Raw genomic sequence first — 24,392 nt, forward strand, 5'->3', positions numbered from 1 at the left:
ATACACACCCTAAAACATTTACCTACTATGCCTCCCAGCACCCGACCAATTCCAAACACCCAACCACATCAAGTGAAATGAAATTCAAATGAAGGACAAATAGAAAGTGAATGCAGTCATTTTTTATAAAAACAAAATACACAAAAATAGCAAGACTAGGACAGCAAACAGCAACAGTACAAATGTCCTTTTATGTTATACAATGTATACAGGATATGCAAAATAAAAAGAAAAAAAAAACAAACAACAACAACTTACCTGCGAAGGTGTGAAGTACCACGTACTAGACCGGGTGTACAACAATTCACGGTAATGGATGCGTCTGCAAATGAGCCAAGAAGCCAGCCAACCAACCAACCAGTCATCCATACATTCAGGGGCGAGGGGGTGTGGTAAATGATGCCAAATAATATAAGAAGAGAAAATGAATGCCATACATTTGAATATGTTCAAATTTGCTAAATTTTATAATTCAATCTCATTTCTTTTGTGTTTCGAATATTTAATGAGGCACAACTTTAATTTGCATAAACAATGGGAAAAGCGATGGCACATTTTGTTCAACAACAAAAACAGACTTACCATGTAAAGTAGGTGTGATTGCAGGGTATGTAAAGGTGATGTGCTAAACTCTACTATGTGACAATTTTAAACACAGTGGGATAGATTTCTATACACAACCGTATGTAGATCAAGTTGGTCGGATTTCGCTATTATAGTATCATTAGAATTCGTGTAGAACACACCACGTAAGAAATTGATCATGTTGAGACAGATGAACGACCTTCACGGCCGATGCTACGATAAGCAAATATCTACTCGAAACACTACCTTGTTGATGCGACGGTACATACCCGATTAAACGTAGGCATTAACAATAAAAAAATTATCAGTCGGCTTTGCCGACATAGATATCACTGAAAGAAAAATGCTTCGTTGTATCAATGAACGGGTTTCATTGATTATTTTTCATTGATGCTATGAAATGTTACATTAATACAATGAAATGTTTAGTTAATGCTATGAAACCTTACGTTAACTAAAATTTAATGATTTTTGGTTTCATTGAATAAATGAAACGTATTTCATTGATGTAATGTAACTTCTAATTTCTTTAAATTTTAAAAAATATGTGAGTATTGAAACTATTGTAAATAGTATGTGCCTCAAAATACTAGTATTCAAACATCTTTTAAAAAAATGGTGGAAAATTGGATATATTTGATGTTTTTAGTTGGCTCCAAAAATTAATGATATAGTTTCATTAAATAAATGAAATAGTTTCATTAAATAAATGAAACAGTTTCATTGAATAAATGAAACATTTTCATTAAATAATTGCAAGAGTTTCAATTAATAATTGAAACATTTCTGAAGTTCCCAATACTATTTTGCGGAATGAAAAAAGGGTCTGAAATCTTATCTATATTATGACCCTTATATTATCATTTTTCATCTAATTATTTTTCTTTATTAAACAAATGTTTTAAATTTTCCACAATCATAAACAGAACACATTTATGAATCTGCCAAGTACATACATATGTGTGTATAGAATCACATACATCAAACATACATATGTATGTACGAATATTAGCAGATGCGTCTCTAAAAGCGTAACTGTACAAAAATTCCTTACTTGCTTTCCTACCCTGTAGGAAATGTCAATAGTGAATCTATACTGACTTACTACTGACATTGTCAACAGTACTACTGACAAACTGTAGACAACTAATGTAATTTCCTATAGACATTTTGTATGAACGTGTCATTCGAAAGTCAGTACTGACAATGGAACTAGTATGTCAATAGTAAGTCAGTAGTTCCTGAGGAACCATGTGTTGACATTGGAGGTAGTGAGTCAGTATAGACATTGGAGGTAGTGAGTCAGTATAGACAATGGAGGTAGTAAGTCAGTATAGACATTGGAGGTAGTGAGTCAATAGTACCAAATTTTCAATACTAAATTTTTTAGCTTATTTGGAACTTTTCATAGATAAAGCAGCTATATAGTACGTTTAATAAGAAGATGAAGCTACACATTTGTTTAAATACTACATTTCATTAAATAATAAAACAAATAATATTGAAAATGCTAAAAATTTACAAATTGCGTATTACAGTATTTTTATATTTTTAAAAGGATAAGCCAAAGATTCCACATAAGTAAAAATTAGTAAATAAAGACCATGTTTTCAAGGCTGCTTAAACATTTTAACATATTAATAATAAAAAACCTTTTCGTTTTATTTTCTTGGCCAAGTCGCACCAATGACTTGTCTGCTTAAAATAGTTATTCTTCCGTTGCACATAACGTTTTATCAGGCGATTCGCTGAATGTTGATATAACATCTAGGAATTGGAAAGAATAAACATGTATAAATAAACATAAATTTAAATTTGCTTGCCTATTACAGCTGTATAACATTGGAAAAATCTCACAATCGATTTTTGCCAAATAATTCTTCAACATTGTAATTCATTATTATGTTTAGTTGCATTCAGCATTTCCAGCGAGACGGGACAATATATACATCAGGCTCCACAATCTTCTCTAAAGGTTCCACATAATGTCTAATTGTCGAAATTTCACCACAAATGTTGTTAGTCGCCTCAGAATTCGTACTTTGCTATAGAATTGTTTATTTTTCACATGTCTTTTATATTTTCTTTTGCTCATACTTGTTATTGAAATTATATGCTTTGAACACTTTTTTTCACCAACCGCAAAAATTATTTTACGCCAAACAATTAAGAAAATTAAAAAAAGATGCTTCGTTGGGCTATCATCTGTCAATATACACAATGCTTCTTCTTATTAAGGTAATGGTATCAATAGTTGACAACCTGGTGACAAAGTGTTGACTTTGTCACCATATTAGTAGACAAAGTGGCGACATGTCAACACATGACCCCACACTTCCTACAGGGTAGCGATTGGCTTTGATATACATACATATTCATTCTCATTAAAATGTTTGTCTCATTTTTTCTACTTGGGTATGAAGCATTGGTGCACAAGAAGAGAATGCTATTTTGGGTTTTTGTATGGGAAAGAGAGTTGTAGTTAACTTTTTCGTAAAGACGCGTGCATGGCTGGTATGCAGGCTTATTCTCTCGGTATGTTATTCTCTGTCGTTCCTTGTTGTGTATTTCGTTGTTGTTATGAAGTAAATTCCAGCTGTGCGGTGTGAATGTGCGTGTGTGCGTTTAACAAGCAGAAAACAAGATTAAGCAAAACAACCCGGTCTGCCAAAAAGTTGATCAGCAAATTGTTAACAACATTGTTTTAGTTGACATTATAACGCCGCCAAGTGCGGATGAATAAAAATTTTATGATTCGTGTTTTTAACTTAGAAAAGTAAGTATGTAAATATTGGACAAACTATTTCTGTTAAGTTTTATGTATTCATTTGTTTATATAAGTGAATTTACGTTTATTTGGTATTTCTCTTTGTAATAGATGCAAGCAATAGAAAATCTAAAGAAGAATGGAATGACGGAGAAAATGACAAGAGTTTGGTGTCCAGCGACAAATAAAGACAAATAAATTACTAACAGTTTTTATGATTTTCAATTTTACTTAATGGTGACAACGCCCAATAGGATCATAAAATTCGTTGAAAGTAGGTATGAAGTGTTTAATGTGAAAAGAAAATACAAATATTAAACTAAAACTCTTTCATGTAGTTTTTATATGTACAGTTGTTTTATGTGAACTTTGTATGCTGTATACCAACATCATGGAAGTAAACAGGGGATGACTGAGCGGCAAAATATGAAGGCAAGTTATTGTGTAGAAAACCAGTTATTTAGTAACAAATTGTTTATTATTTCAATTTTACTTACAGATGACAACGACCAATGGTATCATTAATGTATTTAGTTAATAACTAAGGAATCAAAAATGACGTATTGTATCCATGGTCAAAACTAATTGCAATAAAATGAATTAAACATATTTAGCGTTGACTTAATTTTTATGCATTATGTGAGTATGAAATGACTTCATGAAATAAATGAAATCTTACGTTACATCAATAAAATGTATCATTGATTAGGAGCCAACGTAAGGCTTCATTGCATTAATGAAAGTATTTCTTTACATTAACCCTCCGTCATGCACATGTTCCGATAGTCACGTACGTAGCGCATGTATCTGGCCAGATACAGTATGTATTTGAGTAAATTTATACGAAAAATATGCTATTTTAGTGATAATATTATATTCTTGTATTGTTATCACGCCAGGCAGATATATATTTTCACTTTTTTTGTTCTTAGTACATGCTTAACCCGTGTAAAAAAATGAGAAATAAAACAAGAAATATTGTATTTTTGTGTTTACTCGTAATGTCAAAAAATAACAAGAATTGGTATAAAGTTCATTTCAATTAAATTTAGTAGTTATAAAGTAAGTTTTAATTAGTTCTTGATTAAAAAAGTCTCACAAAGCTTCAGGTAAGCACCTAAAACATGTATAATCTGATTTCGAATGTTGTAGGCATACCGGATTGGAGCAAAATGTGTGTGTATCTGGTCAGATACATGCGCTACGTATACGATGTATAGATGAAAAACTCTACATAAATTTAGATTGTTGTTGTTTTTTTAAAGTGTTTTTTCATAAAACGATACCTTACAATATGTGTAGAGGGTACCTGGGGACTCAAGCCCCTAGCTAAATCAGAAATATATTTAAATCGCAGTTGAATTCGTAAAATATCTGGCCAGATACATGTGCATGACGGAGGGTTAATGAAAGTATTTCATTACACTAATGAAAATATTTCATTGCATTAATGAAAGTATTATTGAAAGTATTTCATTATATTAATGAAAGTATTTCATTGCAGTAATGAAGAAGTTTCATTGCATCAATGAAGAAGTTTCATTGCACTAATGAAGAGGTTTCATTGCATCAATGAAAAAGTTTCATTTCATTAGTGAAGATATTTCATTGCATCAATGAAGAAGTTTCATTGCATTAATGAAGAGATTTCATTGCATCAATGAAGAAGTTTCATTGCAATAATGAACAAATTCGTTAATTTTACTTCAATGAAACTTTTTTCGTTTATTCAATGAAGCTCTACGTTGGCTCAAAATCAATGACAAATTTCATAGATGGAACGTAAGATTTCTTTTATATTATGAAGCTTTTCCTTTCAGTGATTCAATCAGCCTGTGTTAATTCACACTTCTTTTTCAAAAAAAAACTTATGTACATATCTAGAGAGTTTTGAGAATTTTGGGCGTATGAACTTGCCGACAAAAATATGTATTTGGATTAAAGCACAAAAGCGGGACAGGTACCTAAAGGAATGGATCTATATAGTATATTTTGCAAGTGGGTCTTATTTTGGGAGTGATTCCTCTCGATAAATATCGCCCCCACCAGTCATTTCAGTTGGACACCATATAATTTAGACCCACGAAAAATATATTATCTCTGTAAACAGGGAAACTAGGAGTACTTTCGGTAAAAATTTCCAAAGGATCATCCAACATACCCTTAAACGCCCTTAAACAAATCCACTATCGCCAACAATAGCTGACATAGTTTTAGATACTCTCTTGACGCAAATATTACAAGATCTGGACAAAGAAAACATTCGCTTTAAATTCTTGACCAAATATGTGGACGATATGTTTGCCATAGTTGAACAAGGAGAGGAAACAAGAATATTGGAAGTGCTCAACAACTATCACAAAAAGCTAAAATTCACTATTGAAACAGAGGAAAATAATTGTATACCATTTCTGGATATAAAAATTGATAAAATTGGAAACAAACTTTATACTGATTGGTATACAAAACCAACCTCATCTGGACGAATTATGAACTTTCACTCAACGCAACCCCTACAACAAAAATTAAACACTGCGACCAATTTCATAAATAAAGTATTAACACTCAGTGATGAACAATTCAAAACCAAAAACATATCGAAGATCAATGAAATACTTAAACAGAACTGTTACCCGAAAAATTTAATTAACAAACTTGTCCAAAACGCAATATCCCCAAAAGAAACTGAAAATAAACAATCTGGCAACACCAAATACTTCAGCCTCCAATACATCCCAAAACTCACGGACACAAAATTAATAAAACAAATTATGGATGAAGAGCGAATCGCTGTCGCACACAAACCCTATAATACCAATTCGGCATTATTCACCAAAACAAAAACGCGCATAGAAAAAACTGACCAAAATAATGTTATATATGAAATTAAATGCAAAGGGAACACTGAAGATAAATGCGGCAAACTATACATAGGCACAACAAAAAGAAGCTTAGGCACACGAATGACAGAACATAGCAACGACATACAAAAATGTAAACAAACGACTGCTTTAGCGCAACACTGCATAGAATACGGACACTCAGCTGATCTAGTCAATGTAAGGATACTAGATAAAGAGAGAATCGAGAACAAAAGGTACACACTCGAAAGCTTGCGAATACAGCAAAAAATGGAATCTACGATTAATAGAAAGGAGGATAAAGACAACACAAATGCAGTTTACACCTTAGCAATAACTTAGTCGTATTCAAACACTGTGATAGCTAGTATTAAGAAAACTGTGATTTTTACATTAATTTTTATTTATTTTTGCATTTATACACTACTTTAGTTTAATTATTGTGATATTTTATTTTTACAAAAACCCCCCAACTTGACAACCATAAATGTAAAACTGACGAAAGATTATTTGTAAGTATTACTTTTCTTAATACCAGTAACACAAGAATATGTAAGAACCCAGCTAACAATTTTTTCCGAGGGCTCTGAATTCCGATTTTTTTCCGAGATTTTCTGAATATTTTTTAGATATTTGTCGATTTCTCTAATATTTTTCTAGAAATTGTACCGATTTTCTAAAACTTTTTTTTAAGAATCTCTGCACATTTTCTGAAGATCCTTAAGAATCTCGTTCCGAATTCGTTCCGATTTCTAACCGATTTTCTAAGGGATCTTTTTGTTCGATTGTTGTCGAAAATCAAAGTGATTTTTTATAAAATTCGCATATACAGTTTTTGAATTGTTTTAATATAAATGCAAAATATAATAATTCAAGCTAGTGTTGATAGCTTTAACATACTCGTGCACATTCTTCTACTATTACAACAGGGAAAATCATTAGGACGTATGAAATTAGAATCATCCATAAATAGCGCATTAAAAGAGAATTGTTTCTGAGTTGGGGATTCGTTCTGTGTTGTGTGTCAATATCAAAGGCGTTAGCGGCCAAGAATTTCATCAGATTTTTTCCAGAAAATCTAATCTTTTCTTCGAATTTTTCCAGAATTTCTTTCCGAATTCGGACCGATTTTCTTCAAAAAATCTTAATTTTCCACCGAATTTTCCAGAATTTCTTTCCGAATTCGGACCGAATTCGTTGCGAAACTCTAATATTTTGTTAGAATTTTCTTAGAAAATTCTTTCCGATTTCGGTGGACACGTCCATACAACTTTTGTACCGAATTCGGAAAGAATTCGGCATCAGAATCGGCAACTTGTGCAGAGATTCTGACCGAATTCGCAAAGAATTCGGAAAAAAATGTTAGCTGGGAATGTGCAATAATAGAAAACTAATAAGAAATATTACATATTTATGTCGTTACCAGATTGAATAAAAATTATCCCTGAAGATGTTGGAAAATCCCAACGAAACGTCGGGTAGAAAAATGAAATAAATAGTCTTATTTTCATTGAAAAACAAAAGACCTTATAGCCCAAAAAGACAAAGTCTTAAACATATAAAAAAATGTTGAACATTTGTGTGGGTGGTACCTTGAGCAGTGGACCGAACATAAATTAAGTTTGGACACAATATTTCGAGATCTAAAGTTTATATCAGCTACTACACTTGCTGGCCATAGAGGGTTTTTACAGCTTTCGGGTAATTTTCTCTAGAAGTGTCGACTTACCACTTAAAAAATGTATAATCGCAATAGCGACCTTGAGTGCAACCTGTTGCAAGAAAAACAGTACGATTCGAGAAGAGGTCCTAAACAGCGTTTTTTCCCGAAATTTTGTGTGGGAGGTACCCGAAGGAGATGACATATATGGTACATACTATAACCTGATCTACGTCTCATAGAAATATCACGATGTGCAAAACATGGACCAAATCGGTTACTACCTTCGAGAGTTATCGTTCGCACCATTTCAGCTAAAAGTCTTGAACTGTTGTGGGAAGGTATCCAAAGGAGTGAACCGATATAGCCCATCTTAGAACATGATTTTAATCTGCGCAAAATATAACGACTGCCAAATTTTGGATTGAATTGTTGTATTCGTTGGAGAGTTATCGTGCGCTGCATCCACTACACATGGTGCCGTAGGGGGTTTTTACAGCCATCAGGCCATTTTCTTGCCCCTAAAAAACTTGTACCGTCGTGTTGGGGGGCCGTGAATACAAGTTGTTACAACAAATATAAAAACGATTCGAGAGGAGGTCTTAACCTGCATTTTTCTAAAATTTTGTCTGGAGGTACCCAAAGAAGTGCACAGATCGGTTAGTCCCTTCGAGAGTTATCGTGCCCATTATTTTTCCGAACATTTTTGAACTTTTGTGGGAGAGTGGACCGATATGACTCATCTTAGAACTTAAACTAAGTTTGGAAAAAATATTACGAAAGCCAAATTTTGGACCAAATCGGTTAATCCTTTCGAGAGTTATCGTGCGCTCCAGCCAGCCAGACTTACAGACAGACGGACGGGAATTGCTAAATCGACTCCAAATTGTCTGAAACGAATTTCGTCCAAACATACTTGGGCTCAAAAACCATTATTTCGATGACGCAAATTCGCCCGTATGAAAGTAAATATACCCTCCACGGTGCTCTTGAACCAACTTTAAATGGAAGGTGCTTACACATGGGAAGTTTTTGCGAATTCTAAAACTACAATGTTCATAGATGAGAAAAATCAAAAAACAAAAAAAAAAATCAAAAAACGAAACGTGGACCGTCATAATCCAAACGTCCCAGGTATAGTAGAAATTTCACAGGTATTGTAGAAACTTCTGTATCAAATTGTATATTGCGAGCTGTATATTAATTTTTAACAGACGGACATTTTTATATCGACTAAGATAGATAGATAGTTCGATGATGGATTATATCCGTCAACGTTTTGGTATAGCCCCCATATAACGGTACCACCCTAGTGCAGGGTTTTGACGTTTTTAGCCACATTTTCAAACTGAATTAGCTATAATTTGACTTTTAGGGTTCCTACTGATCAACAAACTTATATTCCAAAAATTATGGACATAGATCCATGTTTTGTTATGGCCCCCACATAACGGTATCTCCCGATTTTCGGCATTTTGAGAGTTTTAGCTACAATTTTTAACAGAACTAGCTGGAATTTGACATTTGAGGTTCTCAGTGGTCACGAAACTTCGCCAGCAAAAATCGTCAACATAGGTTCATGTTTTGGTATAGTCCCGTATAACGGTACATCCGACTTTCGGTATTTTGAAGATGTTTGCTACAATATGTAACCGAACTAGCTGCTATTTGACATTTGAGGTTCGCAGTGGGCACGAAACTTTTCCACAAAAAATCGTTAATATAGGTCCATATTTTGGAGGCTGTTATATACCATATAACGGTACCTAACGGTACGGCACCTCCCGACTTTCGACATATTGAGAGTTTTAGCTAAAATTTTTAACCGAACTAGCTGTAACATTTGAGGTTGTCAGTGGTCACGAAACTTCCCCACCAAAAATCGTCAATATAGGTCCATGTTTTGGTATAGCCTCCACATAACAGTACCTCCCGATTTTCGGCATTTTGATAACTTTAGGTAAAATTTTTAACCGAACTAGCTGTAATTTGACATTTGAGGTTCTTAGTGTTGACGAAACTTCTCCACAAAAAATTGTCAACTTAGGCCCATGTTTTGGTACAGCCCCCGTATAACGGTACCTCCCGATTTTCGGTATTTTGATGATTTTAGCTACAATTTTTAACCGAACAATCTGTAGTTTGCCATTTAAGGTTCTCAGTAGCCACGAAACTTCTCCACCAAAAATCGTCAATATAGGTCCATGTTTTGGTACAGCCCCCGTATAACGGTACCTCCCGATTTTCGGTATTTTGAGGATATTAAATTTAAAATTTTCAGTGGTCACGGAACTTCTTCACTAAAAATCGTCAACATATGTCCAAGTTTTGACACTTTAATATAGCCATAGGTGGTACCTTCGACCTGACTGAACACATTTTATAGATTTAGTTTAGATAATTTAGGCATTTGGCGTATCCACCTAATTATTCCATTTTAATTAAGACTGTTCTATGGTGGTGGGTATAAAAAGTTCGGCCCGACCGAACTTAACGATTTTTTACTTGTTTAACTTAATTTAGACATTTGCGGTATCCTTCATTTTAAATGTCACTATTGAGTCCAAATTAAGACCACTGGCGCTGCTCTCTTTTAGACTATACTATCGAAATTTGTATTTTATAAGTTCCAGCTATTTTTGCGGATGTTTAGAAAATTCTTCGACCGATTTTACTTGAATTTTCCCAATATGAAACATTTAGCTGAGAAACACCAATTTTCTGGAGAATTTTTAGAATGATTTTCCCCTACTTTAATTAAGGTATAGACTAACTTAGACATTTATTTGTCCCATTATTATGAGATTTTAACATAAAAAATTCTCCCACTGTACAATCAAATATTCGAAACATAAACAGAAACAAAGCAAGAAGAAAAAACACTTACCTTTCAATTCCTTTGCCATCCAACGTGTCGCCAAAAGCACTGCCAACTTCGAATGTGAAAAAGCATCACGTGGATGGAAGTTAGTCGCCCATGTACCCACATTCAGTGGATCATCAAAATCCATTTTGGCCGAGGCATGAGCATGTGCCGATACATTTATTATGCGTCCATTTTGTGATTTCTTCAAGTGCGGCAGTAGCAAATGTGACAATAAAAACGGTGCCATATAATTAACTTGTAGGTGCTGTTCGAATCCGTCTGTGGTATTGGTTTTTACCGGATCGAAAATGATGCCGGCATTATTGATGAGTATATCAATGCGTTCAAATTCGGCCATTATTTTGCGTGCGAAGCGTTGAACATTATCAAAGGAACGCAAATCTAAGTAACGAGCTTCAACAAAGAACATATTGCCACCACCATCAGCTTCATTGCCATTATCATTAGCCTCAGTGTTGTTGCCATTAACGCTGGATGATGACTGATCGGTCTTTGTATCGTTTGTTGCAGTCTTTTGTGCGTCTTTCAATACCTGACAACTCAGTTCACGTTTTATTATTGCAGTTGCTTTCTCAGCAGCATCCATATTGCGACAGGCCAATATGACACGTCCTCCGCGACCGGCCAATGCTTTGGCAATTTCAAAACCAATTCCCGTATTGGCGCCTGTGACAATTACAATTTGATCTCTGATTTGATTGTCATTGGGGCAACGTTGGCCGCTCATTATGGACCTGTAAGTAATGAAAGAAAATGCAAAAATGCTGGCATTAGTAGACCACACAAATGGCAGGCACTGCATTGTTATAGGTACACTCCCCACGGAATAGTCGACTGACTGCTGCACTGCTTGATTCTGTATTCGACAATCACAACATAATTATACTCGCTGTTATCCTTGTGGATATTTGAACAATGACAGGTTAGCAATCACGTGGCATGTTTGCTTTCAGCACATTTGATTGGAAATTGGAAAGATTTTTAGTGTCGCCATCAAGAAGGAAGGCATGTTAATGGATGTTGGCTGCTGGTTGTTGTTGTATTTGGTATTAATGTTTCCTTCTTTGTTGAATGAATGTTTTTGGCATTCAATGAAGAAACGAGCTTTGTGTAAAAATAATGTGCGCCAATAAATGGATTTAATGCAAAAGCAACAAGATGATTATTTCCAAGTTAATTATATTAAGAAGTGAAATGTTAGAAAGTAAAACAGAGCTGAAAGTGTGATGTAAATCGTGTAGTATTAAAGATTGAGTTTTTGCCTATTGTTATCATCGCTTTTAATATCAAAATTGAAAAGAAGAATATATCGCTCGTTTACTCAAGAGTGATATAATTAAAGAATGCGTTTTATGAGATAGCAGAGATGCAACTTATTTACTACGACTTTCGCATAATTCAACACCAATGTTCTTTGGGTTTATGAAGCACTAAACACTTTAGATCATGCTTTATCTTGCACAGAAATTTACCACTGGTATCTGGCTAGCATTTTACAAAATATTGTCCAAGCAGAAGCCAAATTTCAATCGACAACTTAATGTTCTTTGAGTTTATGAAGCACTAGAACACTTTAGGTCATGCGTGATCTTGCACAGAAATTTACCACTGATATCTGGCTAGCTGTTTACAATATATTGTCCAAGCAGAAGCCAAATTTCAATCGCGTTTTTCTCGGCACTGGATTTTGAGATCTGTCACTCTTTGGGTAAATGAGCGATATGTACTAGGCCCATTGGTAGGGTACCGCTGTGAAATTCCGACAACGGAAAGAACTCGCTCCCGTTTTCCTTCGGGGATGTTCGTAGGACTAAAGTTAACCCATTACCGCCCATTGTACTCGCTTCAGTACAGAAAAAATTCAACATTTAGGCACGCACATGTTTATACCCTCCACCATAATATGGAGGGTATAATTAAATTTCTCATTCCGTTTGTAACACATCGAAATATTCATCGGAGACCCAATAAAGTATATATATTCTTAATCAGGGTAAAATTCTAAGTCGATGTAACCATGTTCGACTGTCCGTCCGTCCGTCTGTCTGTTGAAATAAAGATACAGCTTGCAATTTTTAAGATAGAGCTTTGTAATTTGGTATGGAAAATTCTATTACTCCTAGGATGTTTGGTATTGCAAATGGGCTATATCGGTCCACGTTTTGGTGTAGCCCCTATAGAACGGTACCACCCGATTTTCGGTATTTTGAAGGTTTTAGCCTCATTATCATTATCGTTGGGGGTATAAAACTTTCCCACAGAAACTTGTAGGTATAGGTCCACGCCTTCATATAGCCCCCATAGAACGGTACCTCCCGATTTTCGGTATTTTGAAGGTTATGGTCACAATAATCCACCAAAATGGTTGAAATTTGGAACTTAGTCTTCGTTGGAGGCATAGAACTTTTTCCCCAGAAATTTGTCGGTGCAGGTTTACGCCTTCATATAGCCCCCATAGAACGGTAACTCCCGATTTTCGGTATTTAAAAGGTTGTGGCCACAATAATTCACCGAAATGGCTGAAATTTGGTACTTAGTCTCCGTTAAAGGCACAAAACCTTCCTCCAGAAATTTGTCGGTATATGTCCACGCCTTCATATAGCCCCATAGAACGGTACCTCCCTATATTCGGTATTTTGAAGGTTGTGGCCACAATAATCCACCGAAATGGCTGAAATTTGGTACTTAGTCTTCCTTGGGGGTATAAAACTTTCCCCCAGACATTTTTCGGTATAGGTCTACGCCTTCATATAGCCCCCATAGAACGGTACCTCCCGATTTTCGGTATTTTGAAGGTTGTGGGCACAATAATCCACCAAAATGGCTGAAATTTGGAACTTAGTCTTCGTTGGGGGTATAGAACTTTCCCCCAGAAATTTGTCGGTATAGGTTTACGCCTTCATATAGCCCCCATAGAACGGTACCTCCCGATTTTCGGTATTTTAAACGTTGTGGGCACAATAATTCACCGAAATGGTTGAAATTTGGTATTTTGTCTTCGTTTGGGATATAAAACTTTCCATATAAAATTCGTCGGCATAGGGGCTATTCAAATTTCTCCTCTTAATTTGTCGGTATAAGTCCACGGCTTCGGTATTTTGAAGGTTGTGGCCTCAATAATCCGCGAAATTGCTGAAATTTGGTATTTAGTCTTCGTTAGTGGTATAAAACTATCCCCCAGAAATTTGTCAGTACAGGTCCATGTCTTAATATAGCCCCCAATACAACTCGTGGTGGAGGGTATAACAAGGTCGGCCCGGCCGAACATAACGCCGTTCTTACGTGTTTAGGAAAAGGCAATTAGGCAATGCTGCATTTACTTTTGCATTTCATGCCATGCGTTTAATAGACTAATTAAGAAAAAGGTAGAAAAAATGTATCGTTACTGTGCATTTTGTGTTGTTTTTGGAACACTTTGTCATTTTTGTAAAATTTGGATAGGTCAGTAATAATTGCGTTGCGTGGAGAAAAAACGGTTTTGCTGGAACAAATGTTTTTAACACTTTTGTGAAGAACAGGTTTGGTTTGTTCATTTTACAGAAAGTTACATCAATTCTTGTTTTTGGGGAGGAACGTTATGTTAATCGGAAAATCGCTGCACCCAACCGAGTACAATGGGCTGATATGTTTTTTTTAGAATTTCCTTCAACTAAAATGGAAACTTTTACAGACTTATTCTTGATTTTGTGGAAAGTGAAGTTCACAATAATTTCCATATAGCGATTTTTCCACCGTATCCGCACTATAACATAGATGAGGAGGAAGGTAATCCTGAGGATATTCGCATCGCATGTCATCATAAGTGAAAATGATATCTCACTTGCATAGCGAGACAAAATATTCATTGACAGTTTTGCATAGACACGCCCGCTCCAATCGTTTCTCAAAATTATCTAAAACTAGATACTACTGACAAAACGGCTGAGATGAGTCCTTTTTCAAAACTTCTCTCAACAAATTTCAAATTGTCAGCATGGTTATATGCATGAGAAGCTGTCAATTGTCGAATCCATAGTGCAATACATTGGAAGACACCCTTCAAAACAATTTACCAGAGTTAAACTCGAAAAATTTAGAAAGATCAAACCTTCCTCATGTATCTCGAATCCTGCTTGATGTATTATACAACCTTCCATCCCCTTCTGTTCGAGATTCAAGAACAAAAATGTCCACCAGAATCGAACGTTTTTTTTAAAGCTTTAAAAAATTACAGAATAAAATTCGGTACTAACCTTCTTTATGATAATTTATTGGACATATACTCAATGGAAATTTCATTTGCGTTGAAAATGTGTGTTTCAAAAAATGCCATACTTAGAAAAATAGCACACCCCTGATCCCAATGTACCCGTACGAGTATGGCTCTAAGAACCAACCTAAACATTTTTTTCATTAATTTTTTGTTTTTTCTATATTTTCAAAATTTCTATTTTAAATTGTCCTGGGTTTAATGGGTTAAACAGGTACATACGAGGGCTGCACGATAACTATCTGGCCTAATAACAAAAACGCGAATAGTTTCATTGTTTTCTCTTGTAGTCTCCAGCATGATTTATACACTTTTTCATGGGCTCAAACCAATTCAACAGAATCACTTGTTCCACTCCAATTGAGACTCATCCAAAACATAGTTCTTGAATGCTTTTACGGCATCTTCTGGCGACGAAATTCGTTGACCCCGCCTTTTTTGATATGCTGGAATCAAATGAAGTCATTGGATCCCCAGTCAGGGCTGTACGGCGAATGACCCATCAATTCCACGTTTTGTCCGGTCAAACAGGCGCTGATTTGAATTGATGTGTGAGAGCACGCATTGTCGTGATACAGAATAATTCGTCTTCTCTTGTTCGTTTTTTCGAATTTCTCAGGGGACTTCAGGCAAACAAAATGTAGGACTGTTAATTGTGAGTGGTACACAATTAACAGTCCTACATTTCTCAAGCCGTATAGTCGCTACGCTGTCAGTTTAGCCGAAGAAACAGGCGGTCATTTGCTTCTAAGTGCTTCTTACATTAACAGCTTTCGTTGGATTTGGTTCGTTTTTGAAGACCCCCACTGTACAAAGGCATAAATCCAAGATATCTAATCTATGACGATCTTATAAACGTCGTTTGAAGCACCGCAATAGTTTTCGTACAGAAAACTCCCTACAGTCGAATTCCTACCTTGACAGCATGCTACTTCCCAGTGTGGAATGTTCTATCGCTGACGTAGTAATGTTTTTGAAGGAGTCTTCTATGTACATATATCCAGGAGGGCGGCTAAAGTGTATTTTTATGCCCTATGGATTTCTCAATAGTACTTTCTACTAAATGTAGGACAGTATCTGTCGAGCGTCTTTTACGGATATGATATAGCCCCATATAGTCGTACCTCCCGATTTAAGGTATTTTTATACCCTACACCACTACGTGGAGAGGGTATTATAAGTTGGTTTTGGCCAAAAAGTTTGTAACGCATCGCATACTTATATACCAAAATGAATGTCTCGACGAGCTGAGTCGATCTGGCTATGTGTGTCCGTCCGTCTGTCCATCTAAACCTTGTAATCACGCTACAGGTCGCAATTTTGATCGGATCGTCACGAAATTTTGTATGTTGATGAGGGTCCCCGAGGGGAAGAAGCCTATTGATTTTGGTGATGGTCGGATAATATTTAGGGGTCGGAAATGGCAAAAAACTTAGGTGGATAAAAAGACAACGTTTTTTTCCAAAGCGAATATCTCAGCTTCTATATGGGGCGTACCAAAAGCAAAACCTGAATATGAAAGTAGAAAATGTCACCTTTCTAATGATGTAAATTTGGTGCTCGTAAGTGATCAAACAACGAAGATATCACAATACTAGCAAATAAAACCCCAATTTTCATTTTTGCGATTTTAATTATATTGACGAATATCACAGCTTTGGTTGGAAACTTTCCAAAACCAAAGCCTGACTATGAAAGTAGAAGATCCCGTCTTTACAATGATTGATCCCAATAGTAGGTAATACATCCCATTTATCCATTTTTTGGAAATCACGCTACAGGTCCCAATTTTGATCGAATCGTTACAAAATTTTGAGGGTTAATGGGGGTCTCACAGAGGAAAAAGCCTATTGATTTGGTGATGGTCGGATAATATTTAGGGGTCGGAATGGGCAAACACTTATTTGGAGAAAGGTCAACGTTTTATTTCAAAGCCAATATCTCCGTTTCTTTAAGAGGCGTATCAAAAGCAAAACCTGTCAAGGAAAGTAGAAAATATCACCTTTACAATGATGTAAAGTAGGTTGTCACAGCTGTTCCAACAACAGAGATATCGCAATAGTCGGTAATGCATCCCATTTTCCGATTTTTTTGTAATCACGCTACAGGTCGCAATTTTGATCGGATCGTCAGGAGTCGGAATGAGCGAAAAGCTTATGTGGAGAAAAGTCAACGTTTTTTTCTTATGCGAATATCTCCGCTTCTGGTTGGAGTATTCCAAAAGGAATACACGTCAATGGAAGAAGAAAATATCTCGTTTATATTGATGCAAAGTATGATGGTGTAAGTGAGCAATTCGAGATATTGTAAAATTCAGTAATATATCCAATTTTCCCATTTCTTGTAATCACGCTACAAGTTGGAATTTTCATCGGATAGTGACGAAATTTTGGGGGTAGGTGGGGGCCCCACAGAGGAAGAAGCCTATTGTGATAGTCGGATAATATGGTGATAGTCGGATAATATTTAGGGGTCGGGATGGGGAAAAACTCATTTGGAGACAAATTCAAAGTGTTATTCTTTGTGAATATATCGGCTTCTAGTAGGGGTATTCCAACGGCAAAGCCTGTCAATGGAAGAAGAAAATATTACCTTTACATTGGCGTAAAGCAGGTTGGCGAAGGTGGTCAAACAAGGTAGTACCACAATAATCGGTAATGCATCCAATTCTTCCATCCTTTGCATTCATTAATTTTTCATCGGATGGTCACGAAAATTTGGTTGCTATGGGGGTCCCAGAGAGAAAAAGGCATATTATTTTTGGTGGTAGTCGGATTAAATTCCCTAAAAGAAATGTTTACCAGTGAAAAGCTTATGCACAGGGGTAATGGTGTAGGGTATCACGTGGTCGGCCCCGTCCCGACTATAGCCTTTGCTCACTTGTTTACCTATTAGCCACATTATACAACCAAATTGGCTGTAATTTGGCACAGTGAGTCCTCAATGAGTATAAAATATCCTTGCAAACATTTGTCACCCTAGGTCCACGATTTCTTAAAGCCCCCATATAAGGGTACCCCGATTTCGAGTATTTACCCAAATATAGGGTAAAAACTCTTTAACTGCCGAACCACTTGACGTGGGGTGACGAAATTTGGCTATAAACTATCTTATAATAATAGTATTAAAGGTATTGAAAATGGAGTCTCTCGGTCGATGGTTTGATATAGCCCCCATATAACCGTACCTCCCGATTTAAGGTATTTTTTCACCTATTAGCCACATTTTACAACCAAATTGGCACAGTGAGTCCTCAAGGAGTATAATATATCCATGCACAAATTTGTCAACGTAGGTCCACGATTTCTTATAGCCCCCATATAAGGGTACCCCGATTTCGAGTATTTACCCAAATATAAGGTAATAAATCTTTATCTGCCGAACCACTTGACGAAGGCTGACAAAATTTTGCACAATAAGTTCTCAATATTTAGCAAAATATCCTTTCATATTCCCCCATTTAAGGGTACCCCGATTTCCAGTATTTACCCAAAAGTTGGGTAAAAACTATTTATCTTCCGAACCAATTGAAGTAGGGTTACAAAAATTGGAAATCTTTGTTTTATCAAATAACTTCTGGTACTGAAAATGGGAAGATTTGAACCAAATTTTGTTTGCCCCACGTACAGTGGTTCGACAGTTAAAGAGTTTTTACCCACTTTTAGGTAAATACTCGAAATCGGGGTACCCTTATACGGACACTACAAGAAAACGTGGACCTACGTTGACAAATTTTTGCAAGGGTAGGTTATACTCATTGAGGACTCACTGCGCCAAATTACAGCCAATGTGGTTATAAAATGTGGCTAATAGATGAAAAATACCTTAAATCGGGAGGTACGGCTATATGGGGGCTATACCAAAACATGGACCCAGGGACTCCATTTTCAATACCTTTAATACTATTGATGTAAGAAAGTTTTGAGCCAAATTTTGTCAGCCTACGTCAAGTGGTTCGCAGATAATGAGTTTTTACCCTATATTTGGGTAAATACTCGAAATCGGGGTACCTTCATGTGGGGGCTTTAAGAAAACGTGGACCTACGCTGACAAAATTTTGCAAAGATATTTTATACTCATTGAGGACTCACTGTGCCAAATTACAGCCAATTTGTTTGTAAAATGTGGCTAATAGGTGAAAAATACCTTAAATCGGGAGGTACGGTTATATGGGGGCTATATCAAAACATAGATCCAGAGACTCCATTTTCAATACCAGATGTTCTCTTCATATAGGTAAGATTTGAGCCAAATTTCGTCAGCATACGTCAAGTGGTTCGGTAGTTAAAGGGTTTTTACCCCATATATGGGTAAATACTCGAAATCGGGGTACCCTTATATGGGGGCTTTAAGAAATCGTGGACCTAGGGTGACAAATGTTTGCAAGGATATTTTGTACTCATTGAGGACTCACTGTGCCAAATAACAGCCAATTTGGTTGTATAATGTGGCTAATAGGTGAAAAATACCTTAAATCGGGAGGTACGACTATACGGAGGCTATATCAAAACATGGACCCAGGGACTCCATTTTCAATACCTTTATTACTATTGATGTTTCGTCCAAACATCTGAAGGTCTAAAATCATTATTTCGATGAGACACATATACCCTCGTTATCATACATGCCTATGGTATAAATATGGTTTGTTTGAAAGTTGTTATTCGTCACTTTTAAAGAAAATAAAATTATACAAATCCGCAGTGAAAAAATAAGTTATGTCCAATGGATTCGTAGCATATAGAGGGTGGTCAGCTGCCCATACCTGGCTACGCCCTTGATGCGATTACCTACTTCTATTCAATTTAAGGTATTTCCAATAAATAGAGCAATGTCGTTCAACGTTATACAGCATCCTTTGAATATTTTGTCTTGACCCCAAAATGAATGCCATTTGAGCTGGTTTTTATTAACTCTACTGGTGGCGTTGCTACGTTTCAGCATAATCCTCTTCAACTTGTTCAACCATTCAGAAGCAGTGTAAAATTGTTAATTTGTTTACGCATTAGCGACTGGCATGTTCGTTCAGTTGCAAACGAATGAATTCAATGACTACGATTGTGGTTTTTTGCTGCCCTTGTCCACTTTCTATGCATGGTAGTGTGTGTGTGCGTGCGAAATTAATGCCATTGACAGCGAAGTTAAAGAGATGTCGTTATAGATATATTAAAGTGTACGACCAAACGAACGAAATGCAAATATCATTCAAATGAAAGAAAATCGTTAAGCAAATCTACTTTAGTTTATAATTATAAAACGTAGTTTTTATGCAAAATGTTTGCCCAACACATCTGCAACTTAAATCTCTAACTGTTAACAAACCATTCTACTTCATTTGTTCAATCAATTTACCTCAGGATTTGGTAATGGTGGGTACTGACGGCAAATTGGATTGAATGCTCGTTCAGCTCTGCCGATGTGTAATAAGTTTTAAACAATCAATGGACTCTGTCATGTTGCGTTCCGTTTCCCACAAATATCCTTGTTACACGACTGTAATTGTTTAGCAAGTTGGACTTGTGGTTAAATGTATGAGAAGTGCAGGGTGGATTGAGAACTTTAGAAATACTTTTTAAAGACCTTACAAAGCACTGGTAAAGGGATAAAACGGCTTAATGTGGTGGTTTAAAGGGACGATTGTTTTAGTCGCTGAATGCGCAAATCTGTCACCATGATGTCTTACTTTAGTTGAACTTTCCATCAAAGTTTGTCATTTTAAACGATGCCTACATTTTATGTATTTTCGAAAAAAAAATACCTAAATTGTTGCGTTTGCGTCACCATAAATGCCCGAAGACGTAACTCCAAAAAAATCAAAATTTGTTTCTTTCATTGTCTGCGTATAAACTAACCTTAAACAAGTACAAAAGTATCAGTCGGCTTTGCCGACAGAGATATACCCTCAGCCTGTGCAAATTGAAACACTATTTTCACAAAAAACTTATGTATGGACCAAATCGGTCATTCCCATCAATAGTTTTCGTGCGCACAATTTTTCCGAATATTTTTGAACTTTTGTGGGGTAGGTACCTGAAGGAGAGGACCGATATGGCTTATCTACGAACTTAAACTAAGTTTGAAAACAATATTACGAAGGCCGAATTTTGGCCGGAATCGGCATTTCCGTTCGAGAATTATCTTGCGCTTCCACCCATAAACATGGTGTCATAGGAAGTATGGACTTGCCACTGAGGAAACTTGTACCTTCATATAGGGGACAGTGAATACAAGATGTTACAACAAAAACCAAGGCGATTCGAGAACAGGTCCTAAACTGAACTTTTCCGAAATTTTGTGTAGGAGGTACTCGAAGGAGTTTACCGATTGAGTCCATATTGGAACCTCATCTAAGTCTGGTAGAAATTTCATAATGTACAAAGCATGGACCAGATGGTATAATGAAAAGTACTTGCACCTTGAAAATTTTTGCGGATTCTCAAACAACAATGTTCATAGATGTTAAATATATGCTAAATATAAATATAATTTTTAAATATAAGTTTTTCCTAGCTAGTACCATTTTTGAGATATATAAATTTAAATTGATCGCCTGCTTCCAGAAAATGGTAGTCATAACATTGTTTTATAAGCAGGCGTTGGAGTTAGTGCAATGTCCCAATTTAAACTTTTATGTATATCTCAGAAATGGCACAATCGAGGAAAAAATTATAAAAGCTAATCTTGTAGAGAATTTTCACAGCTATAAGATTTTCTAGCCGCAAGGTAATTTGGTAACTGATACAGATAGTGTGCTTAGGGTATGGAAGGAAAATTTTTCCAAACTGTTGGTATCCGATAGTAGCGATGACGGCGAAGATACCTCAGATCCAATCCCAGAAGATGGTATTGAATTTATAACGCCCAGCCAGGGTGAGGTAAAGACAGCAATAAACCGGCTGAAGAATAATAAGGCAGCGGAGCCGATGGCTTGCCAGCCGAGCTGTTCAGAATCGGAGGCGACACGATGATAAGGTGTATGCATCAGCTACCCGAGGTACCCGAGGATTTGAATGTGAGCATCCTATGTCCAGTCCACTAGAAGGGAGAGAAGACTGTGTGCTCCAATTACAGGGGCATAAGTCTGCTCCCTTTTGCATATAAGATAGTATCTGACATATTGTGTGAGAGACCAAAGCCAATGGTCAATGAAATTATTGGACCCTATCAGTGCGGCTTTAGATCTGGCAAATCCTCCATTGACCAGATATTTACCTTGAAGCAAATCCTGGAAAAGACTCAAGAAATGCAGATCGACACCTTCCATCTTTTCGTCGAGGTGTTCCAAGCCATGTCTAATTTTTGTATTCCTGCAAAGCTCATTCGGCTTTGTAGAATGCAATTAGCTGATACTCGGTTCTCGGTTAAAATAGGAAAAAAACCTCCCCGAAGAGTTTATTACCAAAAGAGGTTTCAGATATGCAGACGGCCTGTCGTAAGATCTGTTCAACATCCTGCTGGAGAAGGTCATACGAGACGCGAAGGTCAAAAGAAGTGGAACAATATACACGAACAGCCATATGTAACTTGCTTATGCCGACGACATTGACATCATGGATCGATCGGTAAACGAAGTAATTGACGCCTTTGCAAAAGTCAATAGAGAATCTGCTAAAGTGGGTCTGGCGGTGAACGGCGAGAAGACCAAGTTGATGGTGTCGACGCGCAATGCGTCTATAGAGATCGGGCCAACTGCTGACGTTGGTTCCTATAATTTTGAGGTAGTAAAGGACTTCGTCTACCTCGGCACCGCCGTAAACACAACCAACAACATCAGTTGTGAAATACGAAGAAGAATAGTGTTGGTCAACAGATGCTACTTCGGTCTGAGTAAGCAGTTTAGGAATAAAGCCACATTTCATCAAACAAAAACAACGCTTTACAAAACACTGATACTACCCGTGGTGATGTATGGTTCCGAAGCCTGGGTACTTGCGCAAGCAGACAAGGCAGTGCTTGGTGTGTTTGAGAGAAAAATTCTTCGAAAGATCTATGGACCAATCTGCGTTGGCGGTGAACGTCGACGTCGTATGAACCACGAGATGTATCTGCTATACAACGACATTAGTATATATAAACGTATCGAGATGCAACGGGGTGCCACCGTGGTGCAATGGTATGCACACCCGCCTTGCACACATAAGGTCATGGGTTCGATTCCCGGCCAGGCAACATCAAAACACTTTTCAACGGTGGCAAAATACCCCTCAGTAATGTTGGCGACATTTGCTGAGTATTTCAGCCATGTAAAACTTCTCTACAAAAGTGGTGTCTTAGACACGCCGTTCGGACTCGGCGATAAACTGTAGGTCCCATATCATTGAGCTAATATGAATCGGGGTGCACTCATTGATATAAGAGAAGTCTCCCTTGTCCCTTATGGGATGTTTGTGGAACAATTAAATATATATATACTAGCAAAATGCCCGCTACTTCGTATGCGGAAAGGATATAAAAAAACAAATAAACAATATATAATATGGAAATGACAAACACTGAAAATTTGGTCGCACTAATACCAATTTTAATCAATATTTATTTTTATCTTAGTACTGTACGTACCCCTTAAGTTCTTTTTTAAAAAAGATCAGCCGTATCTCACCCTTACACATTAACAGCGAGATCAACGTTGCACACCAATACACACCCTAACTCCAGAAAAAATAAAAATTCCAGCACTGTCCCTACACCCAAAAACAAATTGAGTACCATTAAGTAATTTTCGTATACTTATGGTACGTATTTCGACGACATATCTCAGCCATACACGGACATTAATACAAAATAATTACAGTAAATTCCATAATAATTACAGTAATTCCAAATCTCAAGATTCCAGCTGTATCCGTTCGTTCAATTCCAAATTGTACCAAACTTAGTATCAAGTCGAACTCTTCGTACCCATAAGAAAGATTTTCCAAAACTACCTCAATCCTTCACTTTAGTAGTAATCTTACTTCCAAATTTCAGGATTCAAACTCTATCCGTTAAACCAAATTAAAATTGTACTAAATTTAGAACAATTTAGAATTTTCGTACCAATTTTCAAAACTTCCTCAACGCAACAGGGCTACAATAATCATACTTTCAAATTGCAGGATTCCGCCGCTATCCGTTCACCTACATACAAATTTAGTACCATTTAGTGCTTTTCGTAACCATAAGTTTGCTTTTTCAAAACAACCTGAATCCTACTCTTCGACTGTAATCGTAATTCCAAATTTCAGGATTCCAGCTCTATTAATTCACCCGAATCCAAATTGTATCAAATTTAGTACCATTTCTTTCCCAAACAAAAATTTCAGGATTCCAGCTCTACCCGTTCACCCAAATCCACATTGTACTATATTTAGTACCATTTAGTACTTCTCGTACGCACACGTACG

At 36.4% G+C, this 24,392-nt stretch overlaps 1 protein-coding gene across 1 annotated transcript in view; it reads right to left on the reverse strand.

Moving 5' to 3' along the window:
• The window catches only part of naz (nazgul), a 250,169-nt gene that overhangs the window by 178,781 nt on the left and 46,996 nt on the right, over window positions 1-24,392 (reverse strand). The window contains exons 2-3 of the mRNA XM_073961095.1: window positions 10,761-11,494; window positions 259-322 (exon numbers count right to left, since the gene is read on the reverse strand). Coding sequence (XP_073817196.1) covers window positions 259-322; window positions 10,761-11,494 — 798 coding nt within the window. The remainder of the gene's footprint in view (window positions 1-258; window positions 323-10,760; window positions 11,495-24,392) is intronic.

The sequence above is a fragment of the Musca autumnalis genome, unplaced genomic scaffold, assembly GCF_047663935.1.
Source record: "Musca autumnalis isolate F117 unplaced genomic scaffold, ASM4766393v1 scaffold_1, whole genome shotgun sequence".
Classification (NCBI taxonomy): Eukaryota; Metazoa; Arthropoda; class Insecta; order Diptera; family Muscidae; genus Musca; species Musca autumnalis.